This window comes from Lemur catta, chromosome 19 (assembly GCF_020740605.2).
Source record: "Lemur catta isolate mLemCat1 chromosome 19, mLemCat1.pri, whole genome shotgun sequence".
Lineage (NCBI taxonomy): Eukaryota > Metazoa > Chordata > Mammalia > Primates > Lemuridae > Lemur > Lemur catta.
Window position 1 is genome coordinate 31703356 of NC_059146.1, and position 16978 is coordinate 31720333.

The window sequence follows — 16978 nt, forward strand, 5'->3', positions numbered from 1 at the left end:
CTCTTTGAAGCCTCCCGGGCACAATGTCAAAACAGGCCAAGCCCAGACTCAGAGATAAGAGGACGCCATCTTGTCCGAGTCTGGTCTGGGTCTGGACTACATTTCCCAGAGTCCATAGCGGCCCGACATTACGCGTCTCTTGACGCCGTGGCGAAATCATTAGCTCGGCAAGGACCCGGACGCGACCAGGAGAGGCAGAAGGTGAGGGGTCTGGGAGTCCGGGGCGGGGACGGGGCGTGTCCGGAGCCTCGGGTCTGTGCGCGCAGGCGGGAGCTGCCTGTGGATGTGCGATTCTGAATGTGTCTTTGATTGTGGCTGTGTGACCCGATGTCGGTGCCTGTGTGCCCGATGTCGGTGCGGTTGTACCTGCCTGTCTCTGGGGTGCTTGTCTGGTTGTTCTTGTGTGACCATGTACGATAATGTGTATTGGGGTTGGGATCCTTGCACTGTGGGGGCGATACTGCGTGTGTCTCTATTGTGTATGTTTGTACGCTTTGTTCCTTGGGGTGTGAGTATAGTTGTAACTGTGTGACCGATGCGGGTGCCTATGCAGTATGTCTGCAAAGTGGATGTACAGTTTTGGTTGTGTGACACTGTGGCCGTGTGTGGCACGGTGTGCATTTGCCATGTGCCTATGATTGTGTGGTGACACTGCGTGTGCATTCCTGTTGTGTCCCTTGGCGGGGGTTGTGTGAGAAATGGTGATTGTGTAAGTGTGTGATGCTGATTATGAGAGTGTGGAGTTTGTTTGTGCGAGTGTGACTCTGTGTGTCTCCAGAGTAAATATTCAGTTGTGGTGGGGTGATGTAAAGTACCAGTGATTGTGTGTGTCCCCCGAGTGGGTGCTTGTAATTATGTAGAGCATTTTTGGGTGTTGGATGGGGAGCCTGTGACTGTGTATCACAGTGGTAATTAGATTGTGTGACTGAGCGTATCCTCTTAGTGGATGTGTGATTGTGATTCTGTGTAAAAGTGTGGAGGTGTCTGTGACTATGTGGTTGTGTCCTTGTGTGTCAAGAGTGGGTGTGTGGCTATGTTTATGTAACATTGTGACCATCTGTGCAGCACCAAGTGTGCCAGTGACTCTAGTGCTCTGACCCCTGCAGAACCTATGAAGTTGGGACAGATTCTGACCCTGGGGCAGGAGTGACCTCAGCCTTTCCCGGTGATACTGGGATTGGGCAGGATGACCAGTCTTGTCTGACCTCCCTCCTCTGTGTGGTAGGGTAGGGGGATGATCACTCAAAAATGTCCTGGTTGTTCGTAAGTCCTTTCTTGTAACCCTTCTCCAAGAAAGGTGCTGTTGAATGTCCGAAAGCTGAGCTCAAGGTGCATCAAGTTTTATTCTTTTCTCCCTGAAACTCTTCTTCTTTTTCGATGTGTGCTTTTCTTTGCTTCTTCTGAAATTTCTTATAACAGAACTACCTCCCCCCACCACCCTTCCTTACCACCCTTTCCCCACTACCCCACTAAAGTAACCTGGTCTCCAGTATTTGCCGTAGAAGTAATTTACTGGGTGCCCTAGAAATAGACTAAAAGGCCCATATTCTCCCTGCTCCGTGCACTTCTAATGTTCATTTAAAAAGTATTCTTAACTTTTCATTTTGAATTAGTTTTAGGCTTTAAAATGTTACAAAAATAGAATTCCCATATACTCTTTATTCAGCTTCTCCATATATCACTATTTTATGTAATCACAGTACAGTGATCAAAATTAGGAGATTAACATTGATACACTGCTATTAACTAATCTACAAATCTTATTCAGATTTCATCAGTGTCCCTTAATGTCCTTTTTCTGGAGCAGGATCAATCCAGGATTATATGTTGCAATTAGTTGGTAAGTCTCCTTGGTCTTCTTTGACCTGACACAGTTCTTCAGTCTTTCTATGTCTATCATTGACACTTTTGAAGAATACTAGACATTTATTTTGTAGATTCTGCAATGTAGAATGTTCCTCAATTTGAAGGTATCTAATACTTCCTCATTATTAAATTCAGATTATGCATTTGGGACAAGAATACTCCAAAAGTGATGTGTCATCTGCAGTGCATCACATCAGGGGACTCATGAGGTCAATTTGTCACATTATGACTAATGTTAATTTTAATCACCTGGTTAAAGTGATGTCTCCCAGATTTTTCTACTGCAAAGTCACTGTTTTTTCCATTATAATTAATAAGTGCCTTCTAGAGAAATACTTTAAGCCTATGTGAATTTCCTTTTTCTAATCCTGCTTTTACATGCTGGTCTTTACATCCATTGATGATGCTTGCCTGAAAAAGTTATTACCAGCTGTTTGCCAAATGGTGGGGTTTTTTGTTTCCATCATTCCTTCATTTATTAATTAGAATATTATAGTACTGTTAGAGATTTTTCTTCTTCCTCATTTACTTATTTAATACATTATTTATATACGTATGGACTAGAATTTATTTTATTCTATAGGTTATAATCCATGACTGTCATTATTTTGTTGCTTAAATTGTCACATTTGACCATCAGGAGCTCCTTGAGTTGACTCATGTGTCCTTTCAATATGGCCCCTTTATTCTTTTCTTTTCTTTTCTTTTTTTCAGTACTTCCTTATTTTCTGGCATCACAAGGTATTCTGGATTGATATTGTACTTCCATGCCCTAGTCCTGGAATCAACAAATTTCCCAGGGAGCACCGATTTCTTTTATTAGAAGATGATATTTTGAAACCAAGATTAGATATGCTGATTGATTCTGAGATGTCATTGCTTCCAGCCCCTCTCAGCTATGAAATATGTGTATCTACATACGCACACATCCTTATCTGTATGTATGCATGTACAGATAATCCATGAGTTCAAACCACATCTCCAATTTCAGTCCAACACCACAGGGTTCATTCTAGCCTTCTCCATTTCTTTTTTTTGTAACTCCTTTCTCTGACGCTGAAAAATTTGGCTGTCATTGGCCACAATGTATTTACTTATTTTATTTATTTGCTCAGTCCTATGTAGAAAGTAGTTTAAGAATTGCTGACCCAAACCCCCATACACCATATACTTCTTTTTCTCTTTAGTCTTACAGTACATAGTGAAAATACAGTTTTCTAAAACTACTTTCTTCCCTACACCATTTTGTATAATATTATTCATTTGTAATATAGATTGTTCATTTGAAACTATTTGAAATACAAATAGTGATTTTTATTTCGTTTTGCATCGCTTCCCATCCTGGTTGGTTTTAATTATTTTTCTGAATATGTGAAACAATGATATGATTCTAAAAGTCATAATTAAACAAAATGATCTACTCAGTCACTCCTCCCTCATTTCTTCTCTCCCAATCCCATTCCTCCATTCTTTCTACCCTGTTCACACTTACCTATTGTAGTAGCCAATCTTGTTACTTTTTTTTTTTTGAGACAGAGTCTTGCTCTGTTGCCCGGGCTAGAGTGAGTGCCATGGCGTCAGCCTAGCTCACAGCAACCTCAAACTCCTGGGCTTCAGCGATCCTACTGCCTCAGCCTCCTGAGTAGCTGAGACTACAGGCATGCGCCACCATGCCCGGCTAATTTTTTCTATATATATTTTTAGTTGGCCAGATGATTTCTTTCTATTTTTAGTAGAGACGGGGTCTCACTCTTGCTCAGGCTGGTCTCGAACTCCTGACCTCAAGCAATCCACCTGGCCTCCCAGAGGGCTAGGATTACAGGCGTGAGCCACCTCGCCCGGCCTATTTATTTATTTTTTATTTTGCTGGAGACAGGATCTTGCTTTGTTATCCAGGCTGGAGTGCAGTGGCTGATCATAGCTCACTCTAGGCTTGAACTCTGGCTTCAAGCGATCTCCTGCCTCAGCTTCCCAAGCAGCTGGGACAACAGGCACATACCACCAGTCCCAGCTAATTTTGTTTTGTTTTTTTTGTAGACATGAGGTCTCGCTATGTTGCCCTGCCTATTCTCAAACTCCTGGCCTCAAATGATCTTCCCTAAAGTGCTGGGATTTCAAGCGAGAGCCACTGCTCCCAGCAAACGTTTCCACTTTAGGTATATAATAAGCATCTCAAGTGTTTCCATAATTGTTCCATCCAAACCTGCTCCTCAAACATGGAAACTGCATACTTCCAGTTGCTCAAGCCAAAAACCTTAGAGTCATCTTAGATTCTTTTTTTTTTCTTTTATACCTAAAATCAGTATATCCTGTCAGTTCTACCTTTAGAGTATATCTCGAATCTGATCAGTTCTCATCACCCCCCCCACCACTACCCTAATGAGACATCCTCACTCCTTGTCTGGCTTACTGCAGTAACCTTCTCACTGGTCACCCTTCTTCCCTCCCATGTCCCCTGTAGTACATTTTTCATGAGTGACTCTTTTAAATGTCAATCAGATTATTCCATTCTTTGCCTTGAAAAGTTTCCATGGCTTCTTGTCTTCCTCAGGAATAAAAAACAAAGTTCTTAGGGTGGCTTACAAGCCCCAAGGGTCTGGCTTCTAGCTCTCTCTCTGACCCTCCTCCTCTTACACATTCCATTCTAGCTGCTCTTGTCCCCTTCCTCTTGTTGATCAAGGAAAGCCTGCACCTGCTTTGAGGCCTTTACAGTTGCTTGTCAGATATCTGCGCTGCTCACTCACTCCATGCAGGCTGTGTTACATGTCACCTTCTCAGTGAAAAGCCTTCTCAGACCACCCTCCGTTCCCCCAAAGCTCCCTATCCCCTTACTCTTTGTTTTTCTCCATAGAACTTTTGCCACCTGACATGCAAATAAGAATATCCGTATCAGTATATCAGTATTTGTTGACTGTCTCTTCCCATTAGAATTGAGATCCCCTGGGACAGGAACTTGATTTATTTTCCCTTATGGCTGGAACAGTGCCAGTTGAGGGAGGAGCCCAGTAAATACAAAAGAATTCCTGACTTCTCTCTGCCTCCATATCTATCAGATGCCAGAGCATATTGATTTGAACTCTTTGAATTCATTCCCTTCCTCCTCATTTCCACTGCCACTGTTGTGGGTCAGGCCCTTTTTGTTTGCATGAAAAAGTACAAGCACTCTCAGTCTTCCTAACTCCAATTTTACTCCTCTCCAAAATAATCTGACCATATTCGTCCTATCACTTCTCTCTTTAAATTCTTCAGTTGCCTTCCATTTTCTTAGTGGGTAAAAACCTAACTTTTAAATATTCAGCCAGTGTTTTTTGGTCACCTACATCCTCCAGACACTGTGGCAAGTGCTAGTTACAGTGATGAGAGAACTGTTGGTCCTTATTCTCATAGGTATTCATCTTCCAACCCCTGCTGTCATCTCCAGCATTATCTGCCTCTAGATTCTAGAGCTAATTAAATTTAAATTTAGATTAATTAAAATTAAATAAAATAAAAACTTCAGTTTCTCAGCCGTACTAGTCACATTTCAAATGCTCAATAGCCACATATGGCTATGATAGTGATCGCACGGATGTGAAGATTTCTGTCATCACAGAAAATTCTGTTGGACAGCACTGGTCTAGACCTGCCCCCGGACTACACAAGTCATTCTGAATTATTCTCTGCCCCCTAGACATACCATATACTTTTGTTTTTGCCACTGCACTGTACTCTGGTCACAATGGTCTCTGTCCCTTTTATGCCTGTTAAACTTCTCTGACTTTTTAGAACCCAGTTCTATGTTTTTCAGGAAATTTTTCTTGACACCATCCCCTGTTGATTAAATTAATCTTCCTTCTGACCACCACCCCCCCACCATGGGAAGTTTTTTGCACCCAGCCTTAAGACCCTCCTTTAAATCCTGAATTCTTACTACCTTGGGATGCAGGCCATTCACAGGACTCTAGACTCTGCAACTCAAGGCCTTCATAGTCACTGAGGAAGTGATGTTCTGCAGGAAAGCAGTTGGGAGTACTGAGCCAGGAAGCCTCTAGAAATTGAGTTCCTGCTGAGGTCAATATTCTGAATGTGCAGGTATGCATATAAGATGCCTGTATGACGAGTTTTCTTGCCCCCGTTCAGTGAGTCCGGCTGGGGATAGGGGCTTTGCCAGAGCCTGTGGTATGGGCTCCCCATTTTGGACTTGGAAGGAAGAAATAGAGCCAGTGAGATACCCAAGAGGTTTTGCCCGTTGAGCCCAGAGAAGCTAAAAGACTTTGTTTAGGGATGTCTTTTACTCCAGGTTTGTCCTGCACAGATGTTGTTTGCTCCTAGCCTGATGGTGCTGTCCTCATCCTTAGGGGTAAAGTAGGTGAGTTTGAGTTATGATCTTCCTTGCTGCAATTTGGGAGCAGATAGGATTAGGGTTTAGATCAGCAAGATGGGAGAGTGTCGCAGCTGTAATCCCTACTGCGAGGTGCCTGGGTTCTGTGTCAGTGCTGAAGCCCATCTACCTTGAAACTATCTATTTGCCTTTGAGTTCTTTAGTGTTTCGAGAGGGCATGGGTTTTGTTAACTTTGTAGTTCTTAATATTAGTGTTTGTGCAGTGGGACAAGGAGAGGGTGGGGGAAGCAGAACAGGTTCAGTGGAAGCACAGTTGTTTTAAGCTCATTTATTTGAGAGTGCCACAACAAGCTCAGTTCATCAGAGATTTACCCCTCTCCCCCTATTCTGCTCTTTCAGGACTCTGCATTTGTCCAAGAGAAGAATCCAGAGAAATCAGAGCAGGTCAGATAGTTCTAAAAGCCATGGCCCAGGTATATTGAATTTTTTTCTATCCTTGAAATAATCTCTCTTCCCTTAAGATTACATGAACATTTGTGGGGTTTTTGTTTTGTTTTGGAGACAGAGTCTCACTCTGTTGCCAGGGTTAGAGTGCCACAGCATCAGCCTAGCTCCCAGCAACCTCAAACTCCTGGGCTCAAGTGATCCTCCTGCCTCAGCCTCCTGAGTAGCTGGGACTACAGGCATGCTCGACTAATTTTGTATACTTTTAGTTGTCTGGCTAATTTTTTTCTATTTTTAGTAGAGACGGGGTCTCACTCTTGCTGAGGCTGGTCTTGAACTCCTGACCTCAAGTGATCCTCCCGCCTTTGCCTCCCAGAGTGCTAGGATGACAGGTGTAAGCCACCATGCCCAGCCCATTTGTGTTCTTTATGCTGAAATGTCTCTGTAACCTGCTCATAGTTCCTCCATTCCAGGGAATGAGTGATGGTGCCCGCTTCCCTTAGTGGCCCTCTGTTCTCCACCACTATTCACACGTGTGTGTAATGTTCTTACCAGAACACCAGTGGAGCAGAAATATATTCTCTTTATAGAAATATTCTCATCACAACCATGGTTGAATAGGGCCCAAGATGAGATAGTTTGATCTTTTCCATTGACCTGGGTGGTTTCCTCTCTTTCTTCCATTTTTAAATGTCACCCCCTCTTTATAAATCATAAAACATTTCATACTATTAAAAACTATATACAGAAACATTTCTATAACCTATATGTGTCATAAAGAATAATAAAATGAGTAATGTATCAATCCATTTTTGTGTTGCTGTAAAGCAATACCTGAGGCTAGGTAATTTATAAAGAAAGTTTTCATAATAAAAAGTAAAAAAAATACAAAATCCTTTAATTTAGTAGTGCTGCATGGGTTTATTGTTTCAGGGATTGGTGACATTCAGGGATGTGGCTGTAGAGTTCTCTCAGGAAGAATGGAAGTGCCTGGAGCCTGCTCAGAGGGACTTGTACAGGGAAGTGACTTTGGAGAACTTCAGTAACTTGGTCTCCGTAGGTAAGGATATCGTATCACACAGGGCCAGACGGGAAATAAGACGCTTAGGGACCACAACAATGGGAGGCTGTTTCTACCTCTGGCCTTAAGAGGTGAAGAGAGAAAACAGTGTCACCAGAGATGCCAAGAACTGGAGCCACAGAGAAGGGAACAGCCAGCAGCAACTATAGCTACCTGCAGAACTTCTGGGTCGAAGGAGGGAGGGAGAGGGGTAAGAAATGCCCCACACTCTCTCCTGCCCACTGGCCTGCCAGCGCTTTCCATCTGCCAAACCCAATGGGAAGCCACAGGGCAGGGATAATGGAAGTCCTCACAGTAAGGACAGGGCCAGGGACATCAAGGAATGGGTTGGAGGGGAAGAAGATAGTTAATGGAGAATAATCCCCATAGTTTATCTACTCCAGATAATTCAGGATTACCCTTCTGGAATTTCTGGTTTCTTCATTGTAAATTTCTAGGGCAACTCACAAGTTTCTGACTGAGTTTCTGCTGTCTATTCCCAGGAGAACTGTTTTGTGCTTTGTAGGATTGGACATGAGTAGCTCCACTGGGCACCTCCATTTTCCCATCCTTTGGGCGACCATCACGCCTTCCTTCTTATAATTGCCTCTCTTCCGTGATGACCAAGGGACTGGGTTTGAATTTTGGAACAGTAGGATCATGCCCCATTTCTTTTCCTATAAACAGGACTTTCCATTTCTAAGCCTGATGTCATCTCCTTATTGGAGCAAGGGAAGGAGCCCTGGATGATTGCAAATGATATGACAGAACCATGGTGCCCAGGTGAGCAAGGGCTGATCTGAGGGCTGATCCGATGGGGGAGGTCACTGGGGATAATAGCTCTGTGGGTGAGACGCCTGATAGCAGTTACTTCAGTTATTTTGGAGAGGCTCCTCTTGAAGCCCTACTATGGAATAAAGGCCTGAGACATGAAGACGTGCCAAACAAAGACTGCACAGCGTCAGCTCCCAAGGGAACCTTTCCCAACCCCCATTAATTCCTCTCTGTTCTTTCTTCTATCACATTTTCCTCCCATTTCAAAAAGGGATGTGCCCTATTCTTGCCCAGTGGCTGCCTTTTTACCTGTAGTTTGGATCCTTTTTTCTATAAGTTTAGAAAAACTTAGTTTTAAAAAATGTTTTTATATTTGATTATTATGGGTACATAACAGTTGCAAATATTTATATGATACATGTAATATTTAGAAAAACTTATTTTCGGGCTGGGAACAGTGGCTAACACCTGTAATCCTAGCACTCTGGGAGGCCGAGGCAGGAGGATCGCTTGCGATCAGGAGTTTGAAACCAGCCTGAGCAAGAGTGAGACCCCGTCTCTACTAAAAATAGAAGAATTAGCCGGGCATGGTGGTATGCACCTGTATTTCCAGCTGCTTGGGAGGCTGAGACAGGAGGATTGCTTGAGCCCAGGAGTTTGAGGTTGCAGTGAGCTATGATGACACCACTGCACTCTAGCTTGGGCAACAGAGATTCTGTCTCAAACAAACAAAAAAAAAGATAAATCTTATGTAATGTATATTTTATCGCAATTTTTAAAAATTTAATTAAGAAAAGATTTTTTGTTTTTCAGAACTGTAAGAACTTAGAAAACATGTGAACCAAATATTCTGTGAAAGATAAGAATACTTTTATGGAATAAATAGCAATAGGCTTACTATTTTAATATAAAATTATGGTAAAGTCATAGCATTATACACTCTTAGTTTGTGCATATTCAATGCTCTGTACTCAAAAAACATATAGAGGATGTGGTAGGTGGAATAATGGCCTCCCAAAGATTTACCCTCCCAGCCAAGATTTATCATTTTGACTACTTATACATACATAATTCTGTGGCATTAAGTACATTCACATCATTGTACAACCACTATCCATCACTACTATCCATTTCTAGAACTTATTCATCAGCCCAAACAGAAACTCTATACCTATTAAACAGTAACTTCATTTTTCCCTCCCCAGCCCCCAATAACCACTATTCTTTCTGTCTCTATGAATTTGCCTGTCCTAGGTACCTCATATAAGTCACACAATATGTGGCCTTTTATATATGACTTATTTCACAAAGTATAATGCTGTTAATGTTCCATCCAAATTGTAGAATGTATCAGAATTTCATTCCTTTTTATGGCTGGATAATATTCCATTGCATATGTGTATCTGTTGTGTGTTGCATGTATGTATATATTTATAACATATGTATAAATATATATGTGCTTGTACATATTTTATATATATACACAAACATGCACACATACACACATGCTACACTTGATTTATCCATCCATCTGTTGATAGATAACTTGGGTGCTTTTACCTTTTGGCTGTTGTGAATAATGCTACTATGAACATGATGTACAAGTATCTGTTCAAGTCCCTGCTTTCACTTCTTTTGGGTATATACCCTGAAGTGGAATTGTTAGATCATATGGTCATTCTATGTTTAATTTTTTGAGGAATTGCTATTTTTTAAAAATATTTTTTCTCTAATTATTTGGTACATGGTTCTATATGTGATCATTAAATCAAGCTTTGGTGAAATTTTCTATAGTTTCTATCAATATAAATTTTCTAAATTTATATTCCTTATAAACTTTTGTCATCTTGGCCTGAGAAAGGTGAATTGAAATCTTCTATGATGATAATTTTTTCAATTTCTTCTTGTGGATCTGTTGAATTTTGCACTCCATGTTTGAAGACTATTTTGTTAGGTATGTATAAATTTAGAAACATACATCTTCCTGGTGAATGGGACAGCTTTTATGATTATGGAGCTATCCTTCTTATGTAAAAATAATGATTTCTGTCATAAAGTCTGTTTTGTCTTATGCTAAGATAGCTCTCATCCTTTTATTTTCAAACATTCAAACATCTTGTATCTTTATGTCTTAAAGTATGCTGCTTATAACCACTATATACCTAGATTTTGGTATTTTATCCAGTCTCACAAGTTCTGTCTTCTAACTAGTTTAATTTATATATATTTTATTAACGGTTATTGATATATTTGAATTTGTTTTTATTTTATTATCTTATAGTAATTGTTCTTTTAATTATTCTCAGATCTCTGTTATCCTGGCATTATCATCATCACCATTTTTTTCTCCTTTCTTGCCTTCCTTTGAGTTAATGGTTTTTTTCTTTTTCCGTTTCCCTCTACATTGATTTTGAAATTATACTTTATATTTCTCTTCTGTTAGTGTTTACACTTAAGAGAGTGACCCGTGGGCTTTGGGGACTTGAGCAGCCTGGTGAAAGGTTTAGCCATGTTGAGATGGGGTGAAGTAGGAGAATGGGTCTGGAAAAAAGAACACAAGAATTCTGATTCTGGCATATTATTTTGGAGCTTCCTGTTAGCCCATCTATGTTGGGGTGTTCAGTAGGCAGGGCAATAAGTAAGTCTGGGCCTCAGGGTAGAAAGTAAGACTGGAAATTGAAACAGTAATATCATCAAAATATGGATAATATTTAAAGCCACAGAGGTAGTTGAGATCACCAAGGACTGAGCCTTGGGACCTACCTGCATTGAGACATTAGGAGGCGGGGGAGGGTGCAGTCATGGAGTCCAAAAAGGAGTGGTCAGGGAGGTGGGAGCGTTACCAGGAGAGTGGGGAACACTGAAAACCGAGCAAGGGCAGTAGTCACATGGTGCACGGATGAGTACTGAGAATCGTCTGTTAGGTTTGGCAACCTGGTGGTTATGCAAGTGAAGAGATGTTCAACTTCACTGGTAATATTACATAAGAGTGAAGATTCTCATGGGTTTGGCAGGAGTGGTTCATTGGTAAGAGCCTTTTTGGAGAGGCATAAAGAATTTAAAGTGGTGGATCAAGTATTGGTGACAGTGAGTTTGGACAACTCTTTTTAACAGTTTTATCTGCAGGAAGCAGAGAAATGAGTTGGTAACTAAAGTTTTCTAGGGAAATACAAAAAATTTTAAAATGCTGATAGGGCACTTGCTTTAGCAGCACATATACTAAAATTGGAACAATACAGAGAAGATTAGCATGGCCCTGCGCAAAGATGACATGCAAATTAGTGAAGCATTCTATAAGTAAAATAAAATAAAATGCTGATAGGAATGACTGAGTAGGGCAGGAAAATTAATCATTTATGGTAACGGGGGCTACCAAAACCACTCACTCGTTTCCTTATTCCTACATATGTGGTTGTATTTTCTTTGTCTCCTTATTTCAACTACTGTACTGAGATGGTTTTATTTTCACTTGAGTTTGTATTGTTAGTCATCCATCCTACTAATGTACAGTGGTTCTGTTTCTTTAATGCACTTTCTCTGAGTTTTCTACTTCCTTTTGTCCAGTGAAACCATATATACACTTTATAGGGGAAAAAAAAAAAAGACTTCTGCAATCCACTGAGCACTGTAATAAATTCATTCTAAAATGGTCACACCATTTCACACCAGCAATGTGTGATGGTTTCCCACAGTCTCTCTAATAAATTTTGTTGTCAGGCTTTTTGATAGCTGAAAAGTGATCTTTTAGTATAATTTTAATTTGCATTCCTTTTGTTATGAGTCAAATTGAGATATTTTTATTTGTATAACTTCTTTTTATGAACTGTCCGTTGATGTCTTTTATCCATTTTTCTATCAGACTTTTGGTGAGTTTATTTCTCATTCTTTTAAGATTTTTCATTTTTATTTGCACATGGAGGATGACATTTAAATGGCATTGGGAAGTAAGTAGCAGTTACTTTTTTTTCCTTTCCATTTTGTCCTCGTTTTTTTCTTTTTAATTATGGTAAAATATATATACCATAAAGTTTACCATTTTAACAATTTTTTAGTGTACAGTACAGTGGCATTAAGTACATTCACAGTGTTGGACAGTGTTGTACAACCATCACCATATCCACCTGTAGAATTTATTCATCATCCCAAACAGAAAATCTGGGCCAGGCGCGGTGGCTCACGCCTGTAATCCTAACACTCTGGAAAGCCGAGGTGGGTGGATTGTTTGAGCTCAGGAGTTCGAGACCAGCCTGAGCAAGAGCGAGACCCCGTCTCTACTAAAAATAGAAAGAAATTAGCTGGCCAACTAAAAATATATAGAAAAACTGAGCCAGGCATTGTGGTGAGTGCCTGTAGTCTCAGCTACTCAGAAGGCTGAGGCAGAAGGATTACTTAAGCCCAGGAGTTTGAGGTTGCTGTGAGCTAGGCTGACGCCATGGCACTCACTCTAGCCAAGGCAACAGAGTGAGACTCTGTCTCAAAAAAAAAAAAAAAAAAAGAAAGAAAGAAAATCTGTACCCATTAAACAATTACTCTGTTTTCCCCACCTCCAGACCCTGGTAAGCTCTGTCTCCTTTGTGTTACTATGAATTTGTCTATTCTAGGCACCTCATATAAAAGGAATCATACAATATTTTGTCTTTTATATTTGGCTTATTTCACTTTGCATAATGTTTTTAAGGTCTGTCCAGATTGAAGCATATATCAGAATTTCTTTCTTTTTAAGGCTGAATAATATTCCACTGGATGTATGTATCACATTTTGTTTATCTATTCATCTTTTGATAGATATTTGAGTTGTTTCCTTCTTTGAGCTACTGTGAATAATGCCGCTATGAGCGTTGGTGTACAAGTCTCTGTTTGAGTCTCTGTTTTCAGTTCTTTTGGGTATATACCTAAGAGTGCAATTGCTGGATCAGATGGTGATTGTTTAACTTTTGGAAGATATTTCTCAATTTTTAAGAACTTTTTATAAATCAGGAAGATTATCTCATTAGCTGTAAGTTTCAAATATTTTCTCTGTGTATCATTTGTATTTTGACTTTGCATTTTTTTTGTTCTTCATGTGCAAGTTTTTTTCACCTTTACATAGTAAAATTTATCAGTCTTTTGTTCCTTTTTGATTTTGAGTCATTGTATCATAGTTAAAAGGCTTTCCTCATACCTAGGTTATAATCTACCATGTTTCCTTCTGGTACTTGTATGGTTTCTATTTTCTTTTAACATTAAAATTCTGCTTGTATATGGTAGCATAATATTTGGTTCCAATTTTATCTTTTTCCAATGACTATCTAGCTGCCCCAACACTACTTATTATAAAAACTATTCTTTCCCCCTTTAAGACCTTTATAGTATATTCAATTTCCATATAAACTTCAGTCTATTTCTAGCCTTTCTATGTATTCCATTCGTTTATTTCTCTAAAATTCAATATTTAGTCATCCAACAATCCATTACCAAAAGCCTGCTATATACTAGGGGTTGATTTCAACGGTTAGTGAAAAAGGCATTATTTCTGCCTTTGGGGAGATTCAGGAGCCAGAAAACAAACAAAACAACAGATGAATAAGGAAATGAAAATCTAACTACAACTAATAAAAGTATTATGAATGGTGCAAGATATAAGAGAGAGAGTAAAGGTGTGCGCTTAGGGTTATCAGGCTGAGAGATTTTTTGGAAGTGAGTTTTCATTGAGATTTGAAGGTTGAGAAAAGCAACAACTAGGAACCCAAGACAGGATTCCTGATAGATGGAAGAACCTGATGAGAGATCTATGATGGAAAAGGCGTAGACTTGTTCTGGATGCTCAGAGGAGGCCTGTGGTTCGATACATAAGGAGGAAAAGGGAGAGTGCTCAGTGTGAACATGCCTTACTTTTGGTTGAGACAGGGACAACAGAGACAAGCAGGGACTTGCTTTGCCGATAGCCTGTGAGCCATGGCAGTAAGTTTGGAATTGCAGTGGGAAGGCAGTGAAACATGTAGGCAGAGATTTTCATTTTAATTGGCATCAACATCATGTGGTGGGAAGTGTTAAAAATACAGATGTCTTATTTATAGGAAATGTCCAGAACAGGCCAGGCACGGTGACTCATGCCTGTAATCCTAGCACTCTGGGAGGCCAAGGCGGGAAGATTGCTGGAGGTCAGGAGTTTGAGACCAGCCTGAGCAAGAGTGAGACCCCGTCTCTACTAAAAATAGAAAGAAATTATATGGACAACTAAAAATATATATAGAAAAAATTAGCCAGGCATGGTGGTGCATGCCTGTAGTCCCAGCTACTCGGGAGGCTGAGGCAGGAGGATTGCTTGAGCCCAGGAGTTTGAGGTTGCTGTGAGCTAGGCTGATGCCACGGCACTCTAGTCCAGGCAACAGAGCAAGACACTGTCTCAAAAAAAAAAAAGAAAGAAAAGAAAAGAAAAGAAATGTCCAGAACGGACAAATTCACAGATAAAAAAATCAGTGGTTTTCTGCCAGTAGCCGTTGCTAGAAGATGCTGGGGGGAGTAGGAAATGGGCTTAATGGAGATGGGGTTTTTATTTGGGGTGATAAAAATCTTCTCAAAATGAATAGTAATGGTCACACGACATTGGGAATGTACTACAAATCACTCAATGGTGCATTTTAAAATAGTCTAAATGGGGAATTTTGTTATGTGGATTTTACCTCAATTTAAATGTATGTATTCTTTAAATATGTATAGATAGTACACATACACTCACACACACACCTTAGCCCTACTGCTGTAGATTTTGGTTCAGTTTGGGGTGATGCTTGGACATCTGTATTATTAACAGGCTTCCTGGGTGATTCTGATCCATATCAAAATTGATAACCCCTGACTTCATTTGTTTTCTTGCTCCTTCTGGCACCATATGAGCTCTTAACATATTTGTGTTTTCATGTGCTTTTTAGAAATTGTATAATAGTTGAGATTTATATAAGCCATTCACCTTTTATGGTTATTGTATTCATTTTGTCTCTCTATTCTACTGTAGAATTCTTTATTTCTCATAGAAGAGGAGCACAGTTTATATTTACTTTTTTCTTACTTTTCAGACTTGGAGTCCAGGTGTCAGACATTTCTACAGAAAGATATTTTTGAAATAGAGTCAATCAATTGGGAGATAATGGAAAGCCTTAAATGCTGTGATCTTGAGGGCTCTGGCTTTAGAGATGGCTGGGACTACAGAGGCCAGTTTGAAAGACAAGTAAATCAGGAGTGCTATTTCAGGCAAGTGAAAATCACCTACGAAAACATGCCCACGTTCGAGCATCACGCATCCCACAGCCTACGTCAGAACAGTGAGACTGGTGAGAAACTGATTGAATGTAATGAATGTGGGAAAGCCTTTAGCCGGGGCTCACACCTTATTCAGCATCAGAAGACTCACACTGGTGAGAAACCCTTTGAATGTAAGGAATGTGGAAAGGCCTTTAGTCGTGCCTCGCACCTTATTCAGCATCAGAGAATTCATACAGGCGAGAAACCCTATGACTGTAAGGAATGTGGGAAGGCCTTTGGTCGTACTTCAGAACTTATTTTACATCAGAGACTGCATACTGGTGTCAAACCCTACGAATGTAAAGAATGTGGAAAGACCTTTAGGCAGCATTCACAGCTAATTCTGCATCAAAGAACTCATACAGGGGAGAAACCCTACGTATGCAAAGACTGCGGGAAGGCTTTTATTCGTGGCTCGCAACTTACTGTTCATCGGAGAATTCATACAGGTGCTAGACCCTATCAGTGTAAAGAATGCGGGAAGGCCTTTAGACAGCATTCCCAGCTCACTGTACATCAGCGAATTCACACTGGGGAGAAACCCTACGAATGTAAGGAGTGTGGAAAGGGCTTTATTCATAGCTCAGAAGTTACTCGACATCGAAGAATTCATTCTGGGGAGAAACCCTATGAATGCAAAGAGTGTGGGAAGGCCTTCAGGCAGCATGCACAGCTGACTCGACACCAGAGGGTTCACACTGGTGACAGACCCTATGAATGTAAGGACTGCGGGAAGGCATTCAGTCGTAGTTCATACCTTATTCAACATCAAAGAATCCATACAGGTGACAAACCCTATGAATGTAAGGAATGTGGAAAAGCCTTTATTCGAGTTTCACAACTGACTCATCACCAGCGAATTCATACTTGTGAGAAACCCTATGAATGCAGGGAATGTGGAATGGCCTTTATTCGTAGTTCACAACTTACTGAACATCAGAGGATCCATCCTGGTATCAAACCTTACGAATGTAGAGAATGTGGGCAGGCCTTTATTCTTGGCTCACAGCTCATCGAACACTATAGAATTCATACTGGTTAGAAAGCCTCGAACGTTAGGAATGTATTAATAGAAAAGCCTTTATGTGGAATTCAAACCTGGCTCAATACTAGAAAATCTTTAATGTAATGTAATTAATGTCAGAAAACCTTCACTTGTCACTTCAGTTATGGAAGAGCAGAGAACTCATACCAAAAGAAAATTCAACAAATGTGGGAATTTCTTTTTGCCT

At 40.3% G+C, this 16978-nt stretch overlaps 1 protein-coding gene and 1 non-coding gene across 6 annotated transcripts; both read left to right on the forward strand.

The window, feature by feature from the left end:
- The first annotated feature begins 102 nt into the window (after nt 1–102).
- ZNF565 (zinc finger protein 565) lies at nt 103–16978 on the forward strand. Of its 5 annotated transcripts, none has more exons than XM_045532235.1 (6): nt 103–201; nt 5792–6214; nt 6587–6660; nt 7565–7691; nt 8379–8474; nt 15521–16978. In XM_045532235.1, exons 3-6 carry the CDS (start codon nt 6652–6654, stop codon nt 16786–16788), a joined length of 1500 nt encoding a protein of 499 aa, XP_045388191.1. In that variant the 5' UTR covers nt 103–201; nt 5792–6214; nt 6587–6651; the 3' UTR covers nt 16789–16978. The 5 variants fall into 5 exon arrangements, with proteins under 5 accessions (XP_045388191.1, XP_045388194.1, XP_045388192.1 ...); XM_045532236.1 differs by lacking the exon at nt 103–201 and adding an exon at nt 1700–1840; XM_045532237.1 differs by lacking the exon at nt 103–201 and having other exon boundaries at nt 3941–5937; nt 6146–6214.
- LOC123624946 lies at nt 11665–11766 on the forward strand. The gene has a single exon (XR_006730301.1). It is a non-coding gene; the product is annotated as a U6 spliceosomal RNA (small nuclear RNA).